Source organism: Eschrichtius robustus, chromosome 7, assembly GCF_028021215.1.
Source record: "Eschrichtius robustus isolate mEscRob2 chromosome 7, mEscRob2.pri, whole genome shotgun sequence".
NCBI lineage: Eukaryota > Metazoa > Chordata > Mammalia > Artiodactyla > Eschrichtiidae > Eschrichtius > Eschrichtius robustus.
Window position 1 is genome coordinate 133,329,250 of NC_090830.1, and position 24,730 is coordinate 133,353,979.

The 24,730-nt window shown below is 44.4% G+C and overlaps 1 protein-coding gene across 3 annotated transcripts in view; it reads left to right on the forward strand.

The window, feature by feature from the left end:
• The window catches only part of FANK1 (fibronectin type III and ankyrin repeat domains 1), a 131,967-nt gene that overhangs the window by 102,657 nt on the left and 4,580 nt on the right, over positions 1-24,730 (forward strand). For 2 of the 3 annotated variants that reach the window (XM_068548750.1, XM_068548752.1), the window contains exons 2-7: positions 824-1,001; positions 8,494-8,618; positions 15,235-15,316; positions 16,345-16,419; positions 20,713-20,778; positions 24,154-24,319. In XM_068548750.1, the coding sequence (XP_068404851.1) occupies positions 824-1,001; positions 8,494-8,618; positions 15,235-15,316; positions 16,345-16,419; positions 20,713-20,778; positions 24,154-24,319 (692 nt within the window). The remainder of the gene's footprint in view (positions 1-823; positions 1,002-8,493; positions 8,619-15,234; positions 15,317-16,344; positions 16,420-20,712; positions 20,779-24,153; positions 24,320-24,730) is intronic. The other variant, XM_068548751.1, reaches the window with a different exon arrangement.

Sequence of the window (24,730 nt, forward strand, 5' to 3'; positions counted from 1 at the left end):
TGTCCCTGTGTGCTTAGATTTCTGCAGGAGAGTTTACCAAGAGTGGCATGATTGGAGGGGAGAGTATATGTATTTTTAATTTTAATTGATGATGCCAGATTGCTTTCTAAAAAGGCTAGAATTCATATTTCCCCACCACCAATGTATGAGTGTCCTCTCCTGACATTGTCACTTCTAACAGTTATATCTCTTTTTACATGTCTGACAGTATATAAAGTTATATCTAATTATCATCATTTTCTACAGCCACTAGGGAATATAAATGCCTTTTTTGGACATTATGTTGGTTATTTTTGCTGTGTTGTCTACTGCTTGTCTTTTGCCTGATTGATATTATTAGCCTTTGGGCTTTTCCTTGGTTAGTTTGTAAGAGCTGTTTATATAGAACAGATATCAACACTTTGTCATCTGTGTTACAAATATTTGGACCAGCAGTATCATTTGTCTATTGGCTTTGTTTACCAGCCAGATCACTGAAGGACAATAGCAGCAAACTGAGTTTCTTCAGCTCAGAGAAAAATCTAAATAGTTCCATAAGTTAAGTAACCTTTTGGAAGGGTCCATGAGTAAAGTATGATGTCAATGGGTATGGTACAATCTGCTCGTTGAGGAATGTGGTAACTCACTGCATCAGCTGAATTTTCTATCACTCATGCTTTTCTGATGTTCTTCAAGCCACAGGGAGGAATACTTACATGTGTGCCTGATGTATAGGAAAACACAGTTTGATTTTCAAGCAGCTCTAATGCACTCAGCTGATCTCACTTCCTTATGGAAATAGAGTCCTGAAATACTGTATCTTTTAAAATTTTTATCTTTTTAGAAATCACACCATCCTCAAAGCCTCATCCACCTGTTGTGGGCAAAGTGACTCATCACAGCATTGAATTATACTGGGATCTGGAGAAGAAAGTCAAGCGGCAGGGACCCCAAGAGCAGTGGTTCAGGTTTTCTATTGAAGAAGAAGACCCCAAAATGCACACTTACGGTATCATTTATACGTAGGTGCAATGTTGACCTGCTTAACATTTTGCTTTGATTTCTTGATTAGCTGGAATGGTTTCTATTGTCTCCAAGAAGACTCATTTTGAAATTGAAGGAATGAGTCAGCATTATTTGCATTCATTCTTTTCATGAGTGATGACTTTTGGAAAATAAGGGTGAGCAGTCGCTTTGAAATTAAACCTCCTAGACCTTTGAGAGCTCCTTAGGCTTCTGAAATATTCTAATGGTATATTTTAAAAATCCAAAACGTAGAGACAGAATCAAAGGAGAGTTGGATGAAATCAGATGAGGTTCCCCTAAGGCTGTTCTTTCTGTTCACAGATGTGACAACTTCCCGACCTCGGGTCACACCACTGTTCCCTTGTTAACTCTTTCCAACCAACCTGCTACCTCTCTCAGCCTCCATCAGAACCTGTCTTTTTTGCCTTTTCCTTGAATGCATTTCCTTCTATTTTTATACAGCTGGTTCCTTTACATCATGCACATATCATATCAAATACTGGCCCCTCCTCAAAAGGCCACCTGAAGTAGCCGTTCTTCCACGCAGCTGTCCTCTCTGCCATGACCTTGTTTCGTTTGCATTGTGAAACCTAGCTCTGCTGGAGTCATTTTACTGTTTACTCTTCGTTTTCTGTCTCCCTACCAGCATCTAAACTCCACGAGAAGCAGGTAAGATTCCTGTTTGCTTGAGTCTCTTTCCCCAGCTCCTCGACAGCGCCAGCACATAGGAGGCCCTCAAAATATTTGTTGTGTGAATAAATAAATGAATGCAACAGGAATAATCAAGAGGTCATTTTTTTTTTTCTTAGCCTTCACATCAATCCTTATTTCTTCCTTTGACAGCTTTACTGCTTGCAAAATGACTTTGTGTTTTAGGAAGAAGACCAGAGATGAGATGCAGATACGGTTTTATATTAAACTTTTAATTTTGACATAATTGTAGCTTCACATCTGGCTGTGAGAAATAATACAGAGAGATCCCAGGTACCTTTTACCATTTTCCCCGGTGGTAACATTACGGAAAACTGTAGGGCAATATCACAGCCGGCATCCTGGCACTGCTGCAGTCAGGGAACAGTTGCAGCGCTTTGCTGGACTTTTCTCCAGGTGGCATTGTGGTAAGGGTGCTGATGTGAGGGTACCTACGCAGGCTTCGACTGTTACCTGAACCATGGTATCCCTGCGATTTGATGAACGATTCTTTGTACCTAGAAAGGAAAACATGCATTTACCTGAAATGTAGTTGCCATATGAAAATAATTCCTGGCCCGACTACTTGAAATGTTATTTTAATCATGTCATGTCATGTGTTATTCTCTGGTAAGTAGTTTCCACCCAAAAGCATGAATGATGATATAACAAGTATTTCCGTGGAGAGAGAAAAAGGTATTTCATTTCGCCTGTTTCTCTTGCACCACAAGCCATGCTTGGGCAGGTTAGGTGGGGCTGTCCTGGGTGCTCCTTTGTGTCTCCGTTTCTCCTTTGCTGGGTGATCAGCCATGTCCACTGGCCTCCAGCCTGTGTGTCTCTGTGTTGTTATGTTTTCCCCAGAGACCTGAGTGCTGTCTGGCCCGGGAACTCACCTGGATGGTTGCCTGGCATTGCAGAGCCAGCAGCGAGGCCTTCAGACCCCCAACTCTAAGCGAGGTTGTGAGATGCTCACGTTCCCTCAGAGAATTAGCACAAACCTTGACACTAGGTGGCAGAGTTAGACTGTGTTAATCTTGACCTCTTCTCTCCATTATATCACTTTTCCCTAGGTGTATCGTTAAAACTAGCAAATGCCTTTCTTTGAAAAAGCGATTATCTAGACTATCTGACCCTGGGATTGTGGATTTAAGAACTTCGTTTTGACTTGTCAGTTTCTGATCATCTTCTCCAACAGCCAGTCTTGAATCAGTGCTGTTGTCTTTGACGTGGGCTCTCCTCACAGCCAGTTATATCTAGTTTTCATGACCTCTCCCTTTGCACATCCCTTCTACGCTTTCCCTTGTTAGATTGTGGCATTTCCCCTACTAGGATGCAAGTAGGATCTGTTTTCTGACTAGTCATTGCTGAATCCCCAGGTCCTACAACCGTCCAGCTTATTTGCTGATTGAATGAATTGGCCATATCCCTCTTTTCTTGCCCTCTATCCCTTTCTTCTATCTTGTTAGGTTAATTTTCTTTTTAATCTTCCTTTTGTCAGATTGTCTTCGATGGGTTTCCATTGCTTGAAGAATGAAGGTCCAACTCCTTACACTAACATCTGATGCTTTTCACAGTTTGCCCACAACCTGCCTTTCTTGCTGTTTCTTATTTCTGGGCATAAACCTTCCGACGAAATCTGCTTTACTGTCCTTTGAGTATGCCTTGACTTCTCCTGCATGTGTGTTCAGCTGTTTTCTCTGTTCAGACAAATCTCCCCTGCTCCATCCTTTCTTCCACCCAAGTCAGATTCTGCCTCGACTGAGAAGCTCCCTTTACTATCCTATTATCTACCCCTCTAAATTCCTGTGATAATTGGTACCCTTATCATGCATTTCATTCATTCAGTCAGCACCTACTATGTGCAACACACTGTTTTGGATGCCAGGGATACAGCACTAGACAAGCAGACAAAAATTCGTCCCTCATGATGAGGAAGACAAGTGATAAATAAGATACATAAGTAAGAATATAGTGTGTCAGATGGTGGTAAGTACCAAGTGGAAAGCAGAGGAGAATAGTTGGGGGCTTGGAGTGGAGGTGAAGAAGCCTTCACTGAGAAGGTAACATCTGTGTAAAGAAGCACGTGATGGGTATCTGGAGCCTCGTGAGTATCTGGAAGAACATTCCAGGCAGAAGACACAGCAGGCAAAAGTGTCTGGAGGTGGGATCCTGCCTGGCGTTCCAGAAACACTGAGGAGTGAAGTGAATGAGTAATGGGATGGGGCCAGTGTGGGGACGGGTCTTGGGGGCTGTCACTCTGTGAGGTGAGAAGCCACTGGACACTGATAAACTGGGGAGGGGTGTGGTGCTTATGCTACATGAGGGTCACTCTGCCTGCTGAGTGGAGGACAGGCTGTGAGGAGGGAAGGCGGCCAGAGCAGGGAGGACTAATTAGGAAGCTTCTGCAATAACTTAGGTGGGAGATAACAGAACACAGTGTGAAAAGTGGTGAAATCAGGGCTTTTTAAGATTGATTTGAAGAATTTGCTGGTGCACCAGATATGGGATGTGAGAGAAAGAGGGTAGTCAAGGGGCCATCAGTAGACATCTCAGGATCGGCCCCATTGGGCTGCAGGAAGCAGCAGCTCCAGAAGCTCAGTGGCTCCCAACGGCAGCTGCGTATTCCCCACACGGAACACCCGTGGTGTGTCGCCAGGCTGGTGGAGTGGCCTCTGCCTGAACGTGGCTAGTCATGGTGCCAGCAGAGGCAGAGATCGGGGCTCCCCGTTTCTTGAAGCTTCCACCTGGAATGACACACTGCACCTCTGTTTATACTTCATTGCTCAGAGCAAGTCCCGCCACGTCTGAGCTCAACAGCTCTGGGATATAGAATCCTTGGGGGAGGGCACCAAGTACCTGTGAACAAAGTCCGGTCTTCCACAGGTGGCACCAAGGTTTTGGCCTGAGCAGCTCAAACCACGGAGACTCGGGATGGAGCGGGAGCTCATTTGGGAACGATCAGGCATCCAGGTGGAGACATCAAGGAGGCAGCTGGGGAAGAACCAGCCAGGGGAGAGTCTGGGCTGGAGAAATGGATTTCAGAGTCATCAGCAGGTGGCGGGATCGGAAAGCTGGGGGTGGAACATAGTGGGAGAAGAGAAGTCTGGGAACTGAGTCTCTGGGCATTTCAGTACTTACTTTGTTATGTTTCATGTTTGCTCCGCTCTTGCATCAGGTATTTGCTTTGGCTGATAACAGAAATAACGGTATGCTTTATACTTTGATATCTTTCCTCTACGGGAAATAGAACTTGGAAAAGTTCTAAGATTGCTTCATCCTTTGAGCTACCATGCCTGGGCTGTGTAAAGAAGTTCGATACACAGCTGCTCTGAGACGTCCCTGTGTCTGTGCTGCAGTCGGTGTCACCCTTGTGTCTGCATTGTAGTCGTGGAGGACCCCAGTGGGCAGCTGTGTCTCTGGTCCTCTCTGTGGGGCCACCTCTACTGATGCTGTGAGAGCCTCCAGCCTCCAATCGCTGTGCCCAGTGGCGTCTGTTTTCTAAGACAGTTCTGTAATTTATCTTTCCAGGGGTTATGAAGGTGCTGTTTGCTTCATGGTGATCTTATGATGTTTAGCACCACTGGATTTTACTGGGGGCACTTTTATTTTGGTCTAAAACTATGTTAAGTCTTTGCCACCTGGCAATTAAATTCCATTGAGGTTTGAGCATTGCAGTCTCACTGAGCTCCTAGAGATCTTTTCAGATGCCACAAATTGAGGGCTCAGTTTCTGTGATTCAAATAGCTATAGTTATGCACCTCTGCTCATGTAACAATAAAACCCACCCACTCACAAGATTACTTTGTGCCAAGCTGATATATTTTAGTTTATTCTTGTTGTTATTTTTTTTTAGACCATGCAGTTTTTCTGAACATTTATCTTGGTTTCAGAGCTTTTTCTTTCATGGTAAATATATTTGTATCTAGTTTTAACACTTCTGTGCTTTTGGCTTCTTAAGGCTGTTGGTATCATTTCCTAATTGTCTTTATTATAGTTTCTTTGTTGTTGGTACATGATGTATCAGTTATCTATTGCTGCATAACAAACTGTCCCAAACTTAGTGGTTTTGCTCAAAGTGTAAAATACACGCTTGCTCATGATCCTACAATTTGGGCAACGTGGGGAGGGCAAGTTTCTGTTCCACGTGGTCTTGGCTGGTGCAGCTGTTTTGGGGCTGAAGGATCCAAGTGGTGTCACTCATGTGTCTGATGCCTCTGCTGGGGCAGTGGGGACAGTGGGCGGCTGACCGGGCTGCTGTGTTTTCCTTCATTGTCTGGCATCTTCCAGTGACTCTCACCAGGCAACCTCTCCCTCCAGTGGGGAAGTTGAACATCTTTACATGGCAACTGGCTTCCAAGGGAGCAAGAGCAGAAGCTACCAGGCGTGTTAAAGCTGGGCCCAGAATTGCACAGCATCCCTTCGCCACATCCCATCCTATTTAAGGGGAGAGGAATTTGACTCTTAACAGTGGGAAGAGTACGTGCACCTGCAGGATGGGAGGGGTAGCTAGAGGCCACTTTGACTGACGTGGCTTCTTTAGGTGGAGAGAAATATGCTTCAAGGAAAGGTAGTCTCAGTGAAGAGGGCTGCGTCCACCCTCGAAGGGCAGGAGAACACAGACGAAGGTCAGAAGGGCCTCAACGTCCCCCGCCCCCCCCCCCACACCATCTTTTTCTTGGCTCAGTTAGAGCTCCGCCCAAGAAGTCATTTAGGTTTTGGTGCCTGGAGTAACTTGTGATGCAGAAAAGGGGGATCTCCGAGTATTCTGGACTTCATTTCAGCTTAAAATTTTATGTTTTGGATAATCGACAAAGGGAGAGAAACACAAAGGGCAAAGGGTCTTTGGAAATCATTTCCTGTTTTCAAACATGGTCCTCTAGGTCTCTGAGCTGAGACTCCTCTCAGGAGCGCAGATCCAGACCTGCCTGATTGCCCGGTGCTAGATTTTTCTGTCAGTTACCCTTTGCTCTCACCTAACCATTCATCCCCCTGGGATTCCTTGTCTTTCCAATCCTTGTGGCTTTCTCAGACTGCCTGGGTCCTTCCTTCCCCTGCCTATCCTCCTGTCTGTTCTGGAAGTTGCTTGCCCCGTGTCTCACTTTACATCAGAGGCCTCTCTGCTAAGGACACGCTTTGGGGCCCCCTCTCCCCTCACTCCTCACGGTAGAGGAATTACTTGTCTGATGGGTGAGTTTGGGAGATAGAAGGCCTTCTGGGTCGTCTTAAACTATCCTGAAGGGTTCTCCTCCCCCTGGAGCAATGGTGGGCTTGGCTGTCTATGCACTGGGCACTGTGCCTGCATCTTTGGGCAGACACTGCTTTTCCAGTGGGTTTATCAGTAATGATGGCAACTCCAGCACTGTCATTTCAGCCTGATGCAGCTGTCACCCCTCACTGTCCTGGACTGCCCCTGTTCTTGCACCCATCAGCAAGAGTTGACAGATGCATCTCGGCCCTGAACTGGTCCAGGGCTGCGTCCCCAGCCTGGCCCAGCACCTCCCAGGTAGTGGGCACTAGATAGGTTTGGTGAGTTGCACGGAAAGGAATTGATGTATAACTATTTAGGTAGCACATCAACATTTTTGAAAGATTAGTTGTGAACCCCAAAGTATGATTCTGGCCTCTGTACAAGTCTGCTGAGAATGAAGGGAAAGTTATAGACAGAAAATGGGAAAAACGATGGTAAGCTTGGCATCCGAGGGGCTGTGGAGAGTGTCCTGAAGGGAGGAGGGCAGGGCCTGGGCTCGATGTGGAAGCAGGAAAGAAGAAAAGAGCTGGAGATAGTACATCCTCACCCCCTCTCCGCCCGCCCTGCACACACACAGATCAAGTCTTTTGAGGTGTAAGGAAAGAAAGATTTAGATGAAGGCTTTGAAAAGAGATACATGGAATTTAATCAGATGCTAATGAAGGTTTTTGGCAGCAAAGGGGAGCTGAGATTTTGGGACTGTTGGGATAGACATTCAACTCCTTGGACCTTTGGAGACCTGGTATCCTAGAAAGTGCGGCAAGTCAAAACCAGACCCCCAGGCCCTGCTTCACGGGCAGAGGGCCGGGGTCTCGGCACCTTCACTGGGTCTCAGCGTCTCCTGAGCCGGCAGCACTGCCCGCCTGCGTTTTCCTGGTGCTCGTTTTTCAGCTCCAAACGATCCGACTCAAGTCTTTCTGCCTGGAGGCCTGCAGATTTCCATCGCAGCCTCTAATCAGTTTTCTGTTCTCCAAGTGTTCAGCACCTCCTTCCCACAAACGTTTTCCTAGGTGAACCTGACCGTGTGGCGTGATAGGAGAGTCATTTCTGTGCTGCCCACCTCCCCAGCTGCTCGGGGGCTCTGAGCAGTCACGTCCTCTCCCTGCAGTGGGATTTTGCCCGCAGTAGGTACACAGCGGCGCCCATCCACCCGAAGACCCCACCCAGCCATCACGTATGTGCTACTTGGACTGCCGAACTTAGCTTTCAGTGGTGAAACTTTGCCATATGAGGACAAAAAAAACCAAAAAAGAATCATGGGTTAACGTGATCATTTCTCCAAAGTACAAAATCGCGAGCCAGCTGTGTGTCAGCCCTGGGGGAGGGGGGCTGCGGCATCGAGGGCACCTGCCGGGCAGGGGTGGGCGCCTGTCCTGTCCTTCGTGCTCAAGAGTTCAGCCCAGGGTGAGAGACGGACAGCCACCAAGGTCAGCTCTGTACCGGGGGTAGACAGTGCTCAGAAATCCCTTCCACCTGCTCTTCTAATACCTTTCAGAGGACGCTGCCCCGATTACCTGGTGTCATCATCATGTGTGTCTCCTCCCGTCTAGGGGATACGCGACTAAGCATGTTGTGGAAGGTCTGGACCCACGGACCCTGTACAGGTTTCGACTGAAGGTCACCAGCCCCTCCGGAGAGCATGAGTACAGCCCGGTGGTCTCGGTATCTACGACCAGTGAGTATGCAGAACTCGAAACTCATTTATCTAAAGGTGACAAGCAATGTGAAGGTGAAGGTATTCTGCTTTCTGCTTGGCCTTACTGGAAGCAGAAACCATTCCATTTTTAAGCGCTGTGATAACATTGTTCACTGGCCGGGCCTGGCCGTCGCATAAGGGAAGTCTAATTATGCTTGAACAAATGCAAGAGCTGTTTTTGTGCCAGCACTTCCCTGGGAGGGCACGTTCAGAAAAAAAGGATGGAGTCACCTTTCTCAGGAAACGGGCCAGAGGGGTGCGGGCCGAGCAAGGGTTCCCACGCGGAGAAACAGGCTGCCCCCCGGGCGACCTCAGGTGAGAGGTCCACTCAGCGTTTCGTCCCTTTTGGACAGCTTCAGTGTATCCGTCAAGACTTGACACAGAAGTCTGATCCCTGGGAACCTGTGGGTGAGGAACAGTGAACAGCGCTGCTTCTGTCCACAGGACGCGGGGAGGGGGCCCACACAGAGGTGGGGGACAGAGGCCGCATCCTTTGCCCAGGGCAGATCTAAGGGTACAAATATTTTCTGGGATCAGTATTTTATTTTTTTTAAAGATTTTTTGTTTTTAATTGATTTATTTTTGGCTGCGTTGGGTCTTCGTTGCCGCACATGGGCTTTCTCTAGTTGCAGCGAGCGGGGGCTACTCTTCATTGTGGTACACGGGCTTCTCACTGCGGTGGCTTCTCTTGTTGCGGAGCATGGGCTCTAGGTATGCGGGCTTCAGTAGTTGTGGCGCGCAGGCTCAGTAGTTGTGGCGCAGGGGTTTAGTTGCTCTGCGGCATGTGGGATCTTCCCGGACCAGGGATCGAACCACGTGTCCCCTGCATTGGCAGGCAGATTCTTGACCACCGTGCCACCAGGGAAGTCCCTGTGATTGGTATTTTAAAACATTTTGAAGGTGTGTGTGTATGAAGTCCCATCTTTGAACTAGAATATTGTGAAGATGAAAACGGTCAGAAGTGTTTTTCACTTCTGAAAATACCCACCCACTGAAAATACAGACAAATCTTTTTTTGATTGCACAAAGGGAGTTAAACATTATTTAAAATGTTTGTGAGTTAAACATTATTTTAAAATTTCAGTCAGTGTAGCATTTGGCCTGTATACATATATTTTCTGTGACTTTCAGTTGTGTCCTTTAGGCATTTACTGATGGACATTTTTGTGCAGATGAAAGATAATTCAGATTTTGAGTTGGTTCATAACATCTTCCGTTGCAAACAAGGCATTAGGGGATTGGATCTCAGTTTAGCGAACTGAGAATTTAGTTAAAGCTGAGGGTGGTGATGCCATATACATCCCCCAAACAGTGCCCAGCTAGCCGTGGAGAAATAGAGCTTCAGAGGAGACTTTTGACGTGAAATGGTCGATTCCAGAGATGCAGGTCAGGAAAGAGGGCTTGGCCCTGAATCTGGTGAGGGTGAAAGCATTTGCTTTTCTATGGGAGATATTGAGCTCCTGGAGTTTTTAGGGGCAAGAAAAGAAGGCAGAGCAGCAGACCATGCCTTACTTCTTTGTGTGTTGAGGGAAGGCACAGAGAAGGGAGGAGAGGGGGCAGGAGAAACCTGGGCAAAGGGAGCCCAGCGTGTGGAAAGAGACTCTGGAGGGCGCTCCTCCAGGCCGCCGTTCGGCTCCCTCCCGTCCTCCCTCACCCCCAGCCAGTGCTGCCCTCCTCGGGCTCTGCCCCTGCATTCTGGGGTGCCCTCCCTCCCCACCGCTGGGCCTACCGAGCCCACGCCGGGACAGAGCTCTGTTCCAGGCCATTCCTCGTGTGGCTTCCCCTTGTTTGCCCCGCACTCTGCTCCTCCCCGGCACAGAGCGGTGTCTCACCACCTCTAGTAACGCTCCTTGCCTCTTATTTTACGTATTCGTTCATCTCCTTTGTCTTCCACCTACCGTGTGTGCTCCTGAGGGGCCAGGGTGATGGGTCAGTCATGTCTAGTTATAGAAGATCCTTAAGAAACGGTTGGATGGATGGCGAACGAAAAGCCCCCAGTCTGTACTGGGGGGAGGAGGAGCTCTGATTGGCTCAGCTTGCCTTCCTGTCTCTCGGGAGATGGATCTGGTTCCCACTGGCTGGGTAGAGGCCCCCTGAACCTGCCAGGTGAGGGTGAAGTGGGCATAGAGCCCATTGCGGTAGGCGGCCCCTAGGATCCTTAGTACCACGTCAAAGCCAGGGCAGGGGCTCCTGGGCCTTTGGCCAGAGGTTACATGGAGTCAGGGCACCATCTGGAGCTCTTCTGGGAAGGCAGAGAGCGTCATAGCGCTCGGTCTGTCAGCTGATAAGGGTGGTGCCTGCAGGCCAGGTGTGCCTTTTCCTTGCTGAGCTGGCTTCTGAGAGGCAGCCGTGGAAAATTGGTCCAGTGGTCCAAGGCCTTTGTCACTGCAGTCCGTGGCTTCCGTGGCTCATCAGACAAGACCTCCTGTGGGGACGAGGGTGGGCTGGAGATGAGGGTCCTGGTGATGCCCTGGGAGCCGAGTGTCAGGTCACAGCACACGTGCCTGCAGCCAGGATGCGCTCGCAACCTCAGGACGCTCTCCTGGGTGGGAAGGATCAGGTAACCCTTCCTTCTGGCTGGCTGCTGCTTCCTTAGGCTGTTGCTGTTATAATATCCAAAGCAGACACTCTTAAGGAGGCAGATCATGCTAAACAAAGAATTAAAAATGTGCACATTATATAAAACAAGTGAAAATGCTTCTGTGGGTTGATAATGTGCATTCGGTTTGAAAGTGCTTTAATGAATCACAAAAGCATGTACTTTGAATAAAGGATGCTCAGCCTTTTTCTACCCCCCCCCCCGCCCCCCCCAGGTAAAGTACATAAGACTCTTGTTTAAATGAGGCAGCATGCAATGTTAATCAGTTGGGCCCTTAAAAAGAAAGGAAAACAGCTGCTGCTTGTTAATTGGCAAATATTTTTTGCCAATGAGCTCATCATTTATTCACTGTTTTTAATAGAGACTTAAATTCCACCAGGAAAGGTGTCATCACCACATTTTAATATCTGTCGGGACATCTGCAGCTACATGACCCTCGTGCAGAGCGTGAGCAGTGGTTTACCGTAGACCTCTCTGTACCCTGCCTGCTCCTAGCCAGGCGTCCCCTCCCGGGGTCCTGCTCGACGACGGGCGTCCTCACCACGGGGCAGCATTAGTTCTATATTTGTAATAATGGTGACACCCGGGTAACCATTAGAAAAGCAAACCCACAGAGGCAAAGCCTGCCTTTTTCATATCCCATTGCACTTGCCGATAGCAGTCCCTTGGGCCAGGCCCACGAGGTCTTGAAGGATTCGGGGGCGGAGGACCGGAACATTCTGCCCCCACCCCGGAACGTCCTCTCTGTTCTTCATGACCCCCGCCTAAAGTGGGAGTAGAAAGAACTGCTCTGCCCTGCAGACAAGAGCCTCTGCACTTCTTTTCTGTTCCCTGTCAAATTCCTGTAACCTGTGAGACTGTGTCGTGCCTCGGTTGATCCCTCTCTGGGCTGGCGGTCGTCCTCAGTACCTCGTTGCCTTCCTGGCAGGGGTCTGAGAGGGTTAATGAGTTAATGCTGAGAAAGAGCTTTCATGCCCCAATGATAGTTATTGCTGGAACTCAGCAAGCAGGGAATGATGAACAATTATGTTGTCTTCCTTCTCTTCCGTGACATGTCCCTTTGATCTCAGAATAAGTTGGGAGGGCGCTGATCTCCCAGAAACTGGAATAGGCAATACATTTATTGAAATTATATCGTAATATCAAGATACCCTGGTCTCTGCTATGCACGGTCCTCAAGCTTCTAAGCACGAAATGAACTTATTCTGTTTTCTGATATTTGCACGCTGCAGAGCTCCCTGGGTAGGATGGGAAGTGCCCGTACCGGGAGAGCCATGCTGGGCAGGTAAGAGGGATGATGTGGACAGAGGTGGTCAGGGCGTAATGTGCCGGGTGCTGCGTGTGCTTTTAGAGCTTTCCCTCAAATGCCAAGAAGTTAGCACTTTTCCGAAGCTTTCTAAGCTTTAGGCCTCCCCTTGCACTTCGCACTTTGCAGGGGCTGGGGGCTCATGTGTGTGTATTTAAGATGTCTGCTTGTATACAGAATTTAGTAAGAGTGGAAGCATAGAATGGATTGGTCAGCTACCTCGACATCTATTAAGCCCCAAACGAAGGAGTGTGGCCTTTCGGAAGACCTCCCTTTGAGCTCTGATGTAGCCCCCTCCTATCTGGGTGACCTTGGACAACTCACTCAGCCTTTCTGGCCCTGTTTTGTGGTCTGAAGGAGATTAAAAGCATCATGTGATGCTCTCGAGACAGCTTAGTGAATAGGATCTAGTTAGGATTCCATACTTTAAAATTCAGTAGAAATAGGATGAGCTTCCTATGCTCTTCTAGATGATTCTGTGCAAATCACTTATTTTGGTGTTTTTAGTGGCATTCGACATTTGAGAGTCACAGAAGTAGGGGCCGTTTGGTGGGATAATGGAGACTTTCCCACCACACCATCCTTCTCCTCCTTTCTGGGAAGCGAGAGGGAAGAGGAACTTTCCATGGGTTTCATTTGCCCGCTAAAGTATGAGTCATGTTAAGTCTGTATGACTCTAGTGCAGGGATTCTCAGCGTCTGTGCGGTCGGTGACTGGGGCTGCCCCGTGTCTGTAGGACGTTTAGAGGTATCCCTGGCCTCCAGCCACTAGATGCCAGTAGTACCAATCCTTAAGCTGTGACAACCAAAAATGTCACTCGACTTTACCAAATGTCCTCCAGGGGGCAAAACTCTGCCCCCTCCCGTAGCCCCTCGTGAAAGACATGACCTCCCTCAGAAGGCCAGGGACTGCCGTGGGCCTTGTCCTCTGGTGGGTTATCATGATACATTTATTTAGAGGCTTTTGGTCTAAAACTATGTGTGGAATGATGAAAAGGAAGTATAATATGGCTAAGACATCTTGAGGAGATTGGCAAGCTCAAGCAGACAAAATTGTTATTTCAAAACAGTTTTAACTTGGCTTGAATTTGTTTTTACCAGAACAGAAGAAAAGGGTATCAGCTAAAGGTCACTCTGACAGGGATCCCTTCATTCTTCTGCCCCACTGTTTCCCGGTTTGTACTTTGTCCAGCGGAAAATCCTCCAAGGAAACCAGGAGAAAATCGGCTCCTGTGCCTGGGAACTGACGTCCCAGAGTTTTTCCACCACGAGGAGCAGGGCTAGGAATTTTACTTCCCAGCTGGCTGCGATGGCCGGGGACCTCTGCGGGCCAGACTGTAAGAGGGAGGTTAAGGGGTGGGGTGAGCCCCAGGGGGTAGTCTGGGGTGCGGTGGGAGGATAGGGTGGAGGGGATGTTTCCTCTCAGGGTTGAGACTAGGAACAGCTGAAAGTGGGCCCTGCAGTGTGAAGGGCAAGAGAGGGACATGTGTGTCTCATTCTCTCTGGGGCTCCCAGTGTCAAGACTAGGCATGTAAGGTATACATGAACCTTTGTTGGGGGGCACGGGTTTGATCCCTGGTCGGGGAATTAAGATCCCACATGGTGTGGCCAAAAAACCCCACCACCAACAAAAAACGAAACAAATTTGTTGAATAAATGAATGAGCCCTTTGGAGATGGCTGAAGCCAGGGGTTATCAGCCCAATACCTGTGAAGGCTGGTAGGGTGCTAAGTGTGGGAGGGGGCTGGGCACCAGGCAGGAGAGAAAGGTGGGCTGCCCGGGACCAGGGCAGCTGCCACTCTGTTACTATCACCTTGACAACAGATACTTAACGACGTGCAGGTGCTAGTCTAGCACTTCACTTGTATTATTTCATTTAAACTTAATCCTAATCATCAAAAAAAGTCAGAACGTCATGGGAGGTGAACCAAATGAAGCCATGAAACAAACATCCTGATGGACGGGCTTCTTTCACTTGGTCCTGAGCTCACGCACTGCTCATTTTTGGACTTCCGCCCCATTCTCTTCCACGAGGAGTCGATGCACGAAGGGCTGCCCCTCTTCCCATTGTTCCTTTACTGTTTCTCAGAATCCCTCGCCTGCTCTTCTCCACTTGGCAGGCTCGCTCCCACAATCAGGCTTTCTCACAGTGTTCCACCTCTCCGGGTATGAGCCCTTCTGCCTCCACAAGCTCACAGGAGGCAAGGCCAACGTGAATGTTATGTTCCCGGGAAGGACTGAAATTGTGGATTTCCAATGTTGAAGCAATCTGTCTTGTTTCGTTTGTTGTTCACATAGTTTAGTGACTCCTTGGCAAACAAAACCAGCACAGCGTGACAACGGTAGAGCTTTCCCTTGCTCGTAAGAGACATTTATTATGTCTTATGAAATCTGAAAGGATTATTTTCAAATATCAAAATAACATCCACACAGCGGTACTTTTATAACTTGAAAATGTCCCAAGCCTTTAGGACAATGTAAATGTTCTTCTCTTAATATGTGAAAACAAGGTCTATTTTCAGTAAAAGGAGGAGTGGAGAGTATGTCATGTAAGAGATACTCAGCGGAATTGCCAAGTGCCTTCTTGAAGGTGAACATGAACTTCCACTCGAGGCCACAGGAGGAACAGAGCTGGAATGAACCTTCTTTCATTATATTTTGGATGACTGCTTTCCAATCTACTTTCTTCAGGAGAACCCATAAGTAGTGAACACTTGCATAGAGCTGTCAACGTGAACGATGAAGATTTGCTGCTTCGAATACTACAAGGAGGGTGAGAGAGCTCTGCCTTTTAAAAACTTAAATTTTTTTTTTTTAAATGCCCAGCAAGTGTTTAGAAATGCGTTCATGCAGCTTAACTTTATTTCCCTAAAATTCCCCACGGCTTTGGCTCCAAAATTGATCTCAGGTGACTGGTGTGAGTGCAGCACGGCTCATAAAGATGACCGTAGACACAGCCCCATGTAAATGGGATATTTTGTCATTATTTAATGAACATTGAAAACAGACATGACGAGTCTGGGTGTCATATATTCTTCCCAGAAATAACTTATGACTCTTGCTTATATGCCGTAGCATTTAGGCAAATTTTGCCCCTAAATGCCCACCCACGTCTAATTCCTGATGAAATTAAGGAATCAGTAAATCAGCTGTTTCTAACTCAAAAGGCTGATAAAACCCTAGAGGGGAAATGTTGAATACAGTTGCCGCCAATGAGATACTTGAAGCTGTCTCCCAAATGAAAACAGGACAACGTTATCTAGATCGTTTTGGGATTGATAGTTTTGAGTGCCTTAGAAGACAAGTCATGTGTGAATTGAGGCTCTGTAAGTTGGAGAAGGTTCCCGAAAAACGCCACAGCTTCTAAGCTGCTATTTAAGAGCTGGGCTTTCTTCTTTGAGCAGCAGTGCTTTATGCCCAGTGGGTGCGATGGGGACCAGGCTCGTGCTGGGTGGAGCTGAGAGCCTGCAGTGAAGCCACTGTGTCCCCCGCTGGTTTAGAGGGGCCGTGCTCGTCATAGAGGATTTTAGCAGATTATGTAATGGTTCTGAATTGAAGGAAATGCCTACTTTAAGTGAAATTACAGCAATTTCCTCTTCTTTCCTTGTGAATTTGAATCCTTTAAAATATTAGGCAGGGCAGTCTAAGACAACAAAAACTTAATGGCGCAGAAGGAACTGGAATTTTCAGGAAAATGAACCATTTTAACCACCTGTGCCCTGAAAGAGAAGTCAGCTGTGAATCCGCAGGGAGCCGTGTGGGCACGTTCATCTCTTTTTTTCCCTCTGTGTTTCCCCCAAGCAACGTGAAGGTTGATGTTCCCAATAAGTTTGGCTTTACCGCTCTGATGGTCGCTGCCCAGAGAGGATACAGCAGGTATGGCGCTTCCCTCTGCATCCCTTAGGGGAGGGGTTGAGCCCCTCGCTCCCCCCAAAGGCTCCTCTCAGGACCGGGATGGGAGGGGAAGGGCCGTGGGGGGGGGGGGGAACCCAGCTTCAGTTCTCTTTCCCAAACTGAGCCATGTAGGGGCTGAACAGAAGCTCAGCTGCTTTTATCATAAAGTCACACAACATGCAGGAGAGGGTATAAAAACGTATAATCACGTGATAAGGAAGAGAGGTAGCCATTTTAATCACATTTTGCAAGGTATTTTTTATGTCCTGGGAAAACTGGTTATTGGAATGTGAATTTCTTTTTTTTTTTTTTTGTTCATACACACACACTGTACTTTATTTTTACAAGAGATAAATAGACTGACACCAAGCATTGTACATGGATGACCACAACAAAAGCAACAGTGATTGCAATTACCAAACACGAAACACACTCATACTATGTCATAATATTGACATTCAGTCCGGTAATCCTCCACAGTAACAGCTCCTTTACTTTGCAGTGAAAGTTGATTTGTATATTCTTTGCCTCTGAGTCCTTGTGGGATTTTTTTTTTTTTTTTAATTCAAACAAAGTCACAAAAATTATACTCATCCTCATCAGTTCACTCAGTCCCATGTAATTAATTTTTTTTTATCTTGATCTTTTGTTAGCACTTTTATGAATTCATCAGTTTTCCATTAGAGTTCTGAAACTGCTTATTCATTCAGTTCAGCAGTACAGTTACCAGAAACCTGTACTTGTCAGAGTCTTTTTTCCATGAATTTCTTGAAGATGAAACCCTTTTATAGGAACATATTTGCAAAAGCATCAGAGTACACCCAGAGCTGTCTGTAAATGACAGAAGACTTAAAAATGACCACGGTTAAAGATTTGATGAAAGTTCATAATAATGCAGTTGACAAGAAAATTAGTTATTTCTGAGATATACATTTTAAAGTAATAACTAGGATTATGACTTATAACATTATACCAGAACATATAAGATTTTTAGAAATTTCATGTACTGTCTGAAACATTTATATTAACATATTTCCATACAAATAACCCAATGAAAGTTTAGTATTAGTTGTTTTGTTTGTTTGTTTTTTCATACTGCAGGTTCTTATTAGTCATCGGTTTTATACGCATCGGTGTATACATGTCAATCCCAATCGCCCAATTCAGCACACCACCATCCCCACCCCACCGCAGTTTTCCCCCCTTGGTGTCCATATGTCTGTTCTCTACATCTGTGTCTCTACTTCTGCCCTGCAAACCGGCTCACCTGTACCATTTTTCTAGGTTCCACATACATGCGTTAATATACGATATTTGTTTTTCTCTTTCTGACTTACGTCACTCTGTATGACAGTCTCTAGGTCCATCCACATCTCAACAAATGACTCAATTTCGTTCCTTTTTATGGCTGAGTAATATTCCATTGTATATATGTACCACATCTTCTTTATCCATTCGTCTGTCGATGGGCATTTAGGTTGCTTCCATGACCTGGGTATTGTAAATAGTGCTGCAGTGAACATTCGGGTGCATGTGTCTTTTTGAATTACGGTTTTCTCTGGGTATACGCCCAGTAGTGGGATTGCTGGATCATATGGTAAATCTATTTTTAGTTTTTTAAGGAACCTCCATATTGTTCTCCGTCGTGGCTGTATCAATTTACATTCCCACCAACAGTGCAAGAGGGTTCCCTTTTCTCCACACCCTCTCCAGCATTTGTTGTTTGTAGATTTTCTGATGATGCCCATTCTAACTGGTGTGAGGTGATACCTCATTGTAGTTTTGATGTGCATTTCTCTAATAATTAGTGCTGTTGAGCATCTTTTCATGTGCTTCGTGGCCGTCTGTATGTCTTCTTTGGAGAAATGTCTATTTAGGTCTTCTGCCCATTTTTGGATTGGGGTGTTTGTTTCTTTGATATTGAGCTGAATGAGCTGTTTATATATTTTGGAGATTAATCCTTTGTCCGTTGATTCGTTTGCAAATATTTTCTCCCATTCTGAGGGTTGTCTTTTCATCTTGTTTATGGTTTCCTTTGCTGTGCAAAAGCTTTGAAGTTTCATTAGGTCCCATTTGTTTATTTTGGTTTTTATTTCCATTACTCTAGGAGGTGGATCAAATAAAGATCTTGCTGTGATTGATGTCAAAGAGTGTTCTTCCTATGTTTTCCTCTAAGAGTTTTATAGTGTCCAGTCTTACATTTAGGTCTCTAATCCCTTTTGAGTTTATTTTTGTGTATGGTGTTAGGGAGTATTCTAATTTCATTCTTTTACATGTAGCTGTCCAGTTTTCCCAGCACCACTTATTGAAGAGACTGTCTTTTCTCCATTGTATATCTTTGCCTCCTTTGTCATAGATTAGTTGACCATAGGTGCGTGGGTTTATCTCTGGGCTTTCTATCTTGTTCCATTGTTCTATGTTTCTGTTTTTGTGCCAGTACCATATTGTCTTGATTACTGTAGCTTTGTAGTATAGTCTGAAGTCAGGGAGTCTGATTCCTCCAGCTCCGTTTTTTTCCCTCAAGACTGCTTTGGCTATTCGGGGTCTTTTGTGCCTCCATACAAATTTTAAGATGCTTTGTTCTAGCTCCGTAAAGAATGCCATTGGTAATTTGATAGGGATTGCATTGAATCTGTAGATTGCTTTGGGTAGTATAGTCATTTTCACAATATTGATTCTTCCAATCCAAGAACATGGTATATCTCTCCATCTGTTGGTATCATCTTTCATTTCTTTCATCAGTGTCTTATAGTTTTCTGCATACAGGTCTTTTGTCTCCCTAGGTAGGTTTATTCCTAGGTATTTTATTCTTCTTGTTGCAATGGTAAATGGGAGTGTTTCCATAATTTCTCTTTCAGATTTTTCATCATTAGTGTATAGGAATGCAAGAGATTTCTGTGCATTAATTTTGTATCCTGCAACTTTACCATATTCATTAATTAGCTCTAGCAGTTTTCTGGTGGCAGTTTTAGGATTCTCTATGTATAGTATCATGTCATCTGCAAACAGTGACAGTTTTACTTCTTCTTTTCCAATTTGTATTCCTTTTATTTCTTTTTCTTTTCTGATTGCCGTGGCTAGGACTTCCAGAGCTATGTTGAATGATCGTGGTGAGAGTGGACATCCTTGTCTCGTTCCTGATCTTAGAGGAAATGCTTTCAGTTTTTCACCATTGGGAATGATGTTTGCTGTGGGTTTGTCATATATGGCCTTTATTATGTCGAGGTAGGTTCCCTCTGTGCCTACTTTCTGGAGAGTTTTTATCATAAATGGGTGTTGAATTTTGTCAAAAGCTTTTTCTGCATCTATTGAGATGATCATATGGTTTTTCTTCTTCAGTTTTTTAATATGGTGTATCACATTGATTGATTTGCGTATATTGAAGAATCCTTGCATCCCTGGGATAAATCCCTCTTGATCGTGGTGTATGATCCTTTTAATGTGTTGTTGGATTCTGTTTGCTAGTATTTTGTTGAGGATTTTTGCATCTATATTCATCAGTGATATTGGTCTGTAATTTTCTTTTTTGGTAGTGTCTTTGTCTGGTTTTGGTATCAGGGTGATGGTTACCTCATAGAATGAGTTTGGGAGTGTTCCTTCCTCTGCAATTTTTTGGAAGAGTTTGAGAAGGATGGGTGTTAGCTCTTCTCTAAATGTTTGATAGAATTCACCTGTGAAGCCATCTGGTCCTGGACTTTTGTTTGTTGGGAGATTTTAAATCACAGTTTCTTTAAAAAAAGAAAGGGGAGGGATATTCCTTCTAGAAAACAAATTTCCCTGATAGGTTGCTCAGATATAATTTCCACTGACACAATCTATTTTCTCTACTCCTCACGGAGATACACATAAATACTAAGAGCTTATTTTTTCCAACATATTTACATTTTAACTACTAAAATGCCATTTTTAAAGAAATAGAAATGGATTTTCATTAGATTCTACCATTTGAAAATGTATTTCCAATGGTCATTAAAGTGAGAGTGAGTTAGTTTCATAGTCTAATTTGTTTCATGTGGTATAGTTTTTTGTTTTCAATGAATAATTCACGTAAAGGGTAAAAAACTTGTTCGTTTTTGTTTTTTTTTTTTTGGTGTGGAGAGGCAGTTTCCTGGTTTAGTAATGCCCTGTCTTTAAAGCCAGCTGCCTCTGAAGATGGAGAAGAGAGAGTTGTCAGGACAGGTCTTAAATATAGAGTTGTTCATTTTTACTGGGTTATCGCGGGTTCCTATTCATCAAAGCTGCTTATCCAGCGACTCTGAAATTTGTCTTGTTTAGGCTTGTGAAAATCCTCGTTTCTAACGGCACAGATGTGAATCTGCAGAATGGAAGTGGCAAGGACAGGTAGGTATGAAACATGCCCTGAACTGTTCCCATACTTGTGTTACTAGGCTTGGGGTTTTGATTTACCCAAATATTTTCTTGTTTCTTTTGACAGTACTGAGAGGTGATAGGTCTCAGAGGAACGATGGCAACTCAAAAACTGGCTTATTCACTTGTCCACTTATTCTTCCGTTCAACAGGGTATTTTGGGGGATATCCATTATAATGCGTCTGCCTTCCCTAGCTTGAGCCCAGCAGACACTAAGCACTCAGTAAGTGATAGTTATTGAAGCAGTTTTCTCCAGCCGGGTGCTGGGCATTTGGTTGTAAGTGCCTGTGGCACTTTGTACCTCCCTAAGGGCTCTCATTGCATTTCGCCTGACTCTGTTAACTAGAAGTCTTAGGTGTTTCCAAGGAAGCAAAAGGCATTCACAAAGATACAACCCAATTACTTCCCTGAGGTGAAAGGGCTGAGTGCCTTGCAGGAGAAGTTTGTGGAAAGAACATGATACTTGGAAACTTGTTCTTACAATGATGAGAGAATGTTTTAGAAAGACATAAAAATAATCACTAATCTAGTAATTAAGTTTAATTAATTAATTCAAATCAACCAATATTTATTGAATGACTACCACATGCCAGGCTCTGTGCTTGGCACTTGGGTAGAACAGTGAATAAAATGCAAAGCCTTTGCTCAAGGAGCTTATAGTCACGTGATGTATGCCGATCAAAGGTTTACGCACTGCAAACTAGTATGTAAGGAGTAGCTACGAAACACTGATCAAATACGGTAGGCCACAAAGAGAACATCAATTTCTAAAATCAGAAAACCTACCTACCACGCTCTCTGGACATAGTGCAGCAATAGATTTTAGTAACATTGAAAAAATCACTTATAAGTTTAAACAGTAGTTTTTCAAATAACTCAGGTAGTTTTGGAAGTAAGCCATCAATTCAAGAAGTTTGAAAAAATAATAGTGCCATTTTAAAAAGCAAAAAGAAAAACTTGAGAGGTATGAAAGAGAAGAATTTTTGAAAAGTAGAAATTGTTTATAAAGTAACGATCGTTGAGAAATGTAAGAGCTACCTCTTAAACAAAAGTTACACAATAAAATGGACCAATTTTGTAAATCTCAGAGGAAAGAAAAAATTAGAAATCTGAAAGGATTCATAACAGTATAGAGCAAATTTAAGCATGAAAAGAAAGTGATACATTTGCATCTAAAATAGATTTGATCAAATCATTGAAATGGGTACTTTTTTAGAGAAAATTTAAACTATCAAAATCGACTCAAGAAGTAGAACATCCAAAATAACCAATATCCATACAAGAAATTAGAAAATTTATTAAAAGATCACTTCCAAAATAGGTTCTGTGGTTTGTCTGTTCTACCAATGAGCTTGTTCAGATTTTCTAGGTACTGATAATAACCTTGAACTTTTCCACAGCAGAGAGGAAGCTGGAAAGCTACAGAGGATAGCCTTATTGATAAAATCTGATAGAAAGAAAGCTATTTGTACATCTTTATGTGAAGACATTTATGTATCTCTTCCATCCTAGTTAAGGGATCATGCCAGGAGGGTAAGGATGTCTAGATTAGGAAATTTCTTTTTTTTTTTTAAGATTTTAATTAATTAATTAATTATGTATTTATTTTTGGCTGTGTTGGGTCTTCGTTTCTGTGTGAGGGCTTTCTCTAGTTGCGGCAAGCGGGGGCCACTCTTCATCGCGGTGTGCGGGCCTCTCACTATCGTGGCCTCTCTTGTTGTGGAGCACAGGCTCCAGACGCGCAGGCTCAGTAGTTGTGGCGCGCAGGCTCAGTAGTTGTGGCGCTCAGGCTTAGTTGCTCCGCGGCATGTGGGATCTTCCCAGACCAGGGCTCGAACCCGTGTCCCCTGCATTGGCAGGCAGATTCTCAACCACTGTGCCACCAGGGAAGCCCCCAGGAAATTTCTTAATATAATACTTCCCATCAGTAGACTGAAGGTGAAAACCTGTGTGTGCGTAACTGGTCCTCTGTCTCTTTTTTTATTTAAAGAATTTTTTCTTATAGCAATGACTTTTGAGGAGACGGGATCAATTATCTCAGAGGATGCCCTATGTTCTTGATCTGCTCAGTTGTCTCCTAGGTGTGAAGGAGGCATTTAACTTGTTCATTATTTCCAATAAAGTTAAAATTAGGCTTGATTGGATTCAGGTTAACATTTTTAGCAAGAGCACTTCAGAGCTGGTGTTGTGACTTCAGTTTGCCTCTGTCAGGCCTGTGATGCAGGTTGCCCCACAGTTGGTGATTCTAGTTTTGATCCTTTGGTGAGGGTGTAACAACTAAATCTTTCCTTTGTAAAGATATAGCTTCCCATTGCAATTAGAAAATAATCTATGGGTTAGAAATCCAGTACAGTGTGAATATCCTGTTCTCCATTAAACTTTCATCCAAAAATTTTAGCATCTACTATGATCCTTGCCTGAATCAATTATTTAATTGGGACTTGCCAAAAAGTGATTTTCTAATTCCATGATTCCTCCTTTATTTATTAGCTGTGTAGTCTTCTGTTGACAAGAGCTTTCCCTCATCAACTGGGGATGGACTACATTGTATTCTATAAAGACAACATAAATGTTTATTTAAGTACCAATATTTAGAGTAAGGAATTGGTTTAATAGTTATCTCTAATAGTGTCCAATGAGATTTATTTCTTTTTCTTTTTTGAATATCATCATGGACTGGTAGATGTTTTTAAATCCAACATTTTACTCAATTACAGTGATTATTCATTTTTTGGAGGTATAATTTCACATACCCTAAAATTCATTCTGCTACAATGTACAATTCAGCATTTAAAAATATATGAAGTCTATTTATCTCTTGTAAAAATAAAATACAGTGTGTGTGTGTGGAAAAAAAAATATGAACAAAGTTGTGTAACCACCATCACTATATAAATCCAGAGGATTTTCATCAACACAGAAAGAAGCCCTATATTCATTAGCAGTCGCTTACCATCTCCTCCTTCCAGCTTGAGCGACCACTAACCTGCTAGTTCTGTCTCTATGGATTTGTCTATTCTGGACATTTCATATAAATGAAATCATACTATGTGGCCTTTTGTGTCTGGCTGCTTTTATTTAGCGTAATGTTTTAAGGTTCATCTACATTGTAGCATATATCAGTACTTCATTTCCTTTTTATGGCCAAATTATATTCCATTGTATGGATATACCACAATGTGTCTATTTCTCAGTTGATAGACACATACATTTTATGTCAATGATTTTCATGGCTTTTCCACCCAAATTAGGATTTCTCTCTTAGGTTTAAGCCAGGGAGGGTAAATGTAGACCTGAGTGTGGAGACCGCACTTACAGCCAAATGCTTCTTCTGCTGTGTGTTGCAGTCTAATGCTTGCGTGCTACGCAGGACACCTAGATGTTGTGAAATACCTCCGAAGACACGGTGCTTCTTGGGACACTAGAGACCTAGGAGGCTGTACAGCTCTGCACTGGGCTGCAGATGGAGGCCACTGCAATGTGATCGAGTGGATGATAAAGGACGGCTGTGAGGTACGGATTGTCCTTGTTAACTACACACGTACAGTTAAGAACCTAAATGCTGTTCCATAGGGTTTAGGACAAGCAGGGCCTTATGTGGATGTCTTTTGAGTTGTTGAACCTAGAAATGCTGGAGAAAGTTCTCTGACTTATGAGCAAGAAAGTTCCTGAAGCCTTGGAAAAAAAAGATCATTATAGAATTGTTATGATAGTGAGGCTTCAGATTGTCATGGAGGTTCATCTCATGTGGGGGAAGAAGAAACAGTGCTGAATCCAGAGCTGGACCTGATGCTTCTTCTACTTTGTTTATCCCTTTGTTCATTCCCTATGCCAACAAAGCTTGATGGGTGCCTCTATAACACACCAGATAATGTCATAGGTGCTGGACACACCAAGATGTTCAGAACTCTTACAGCCATAGTG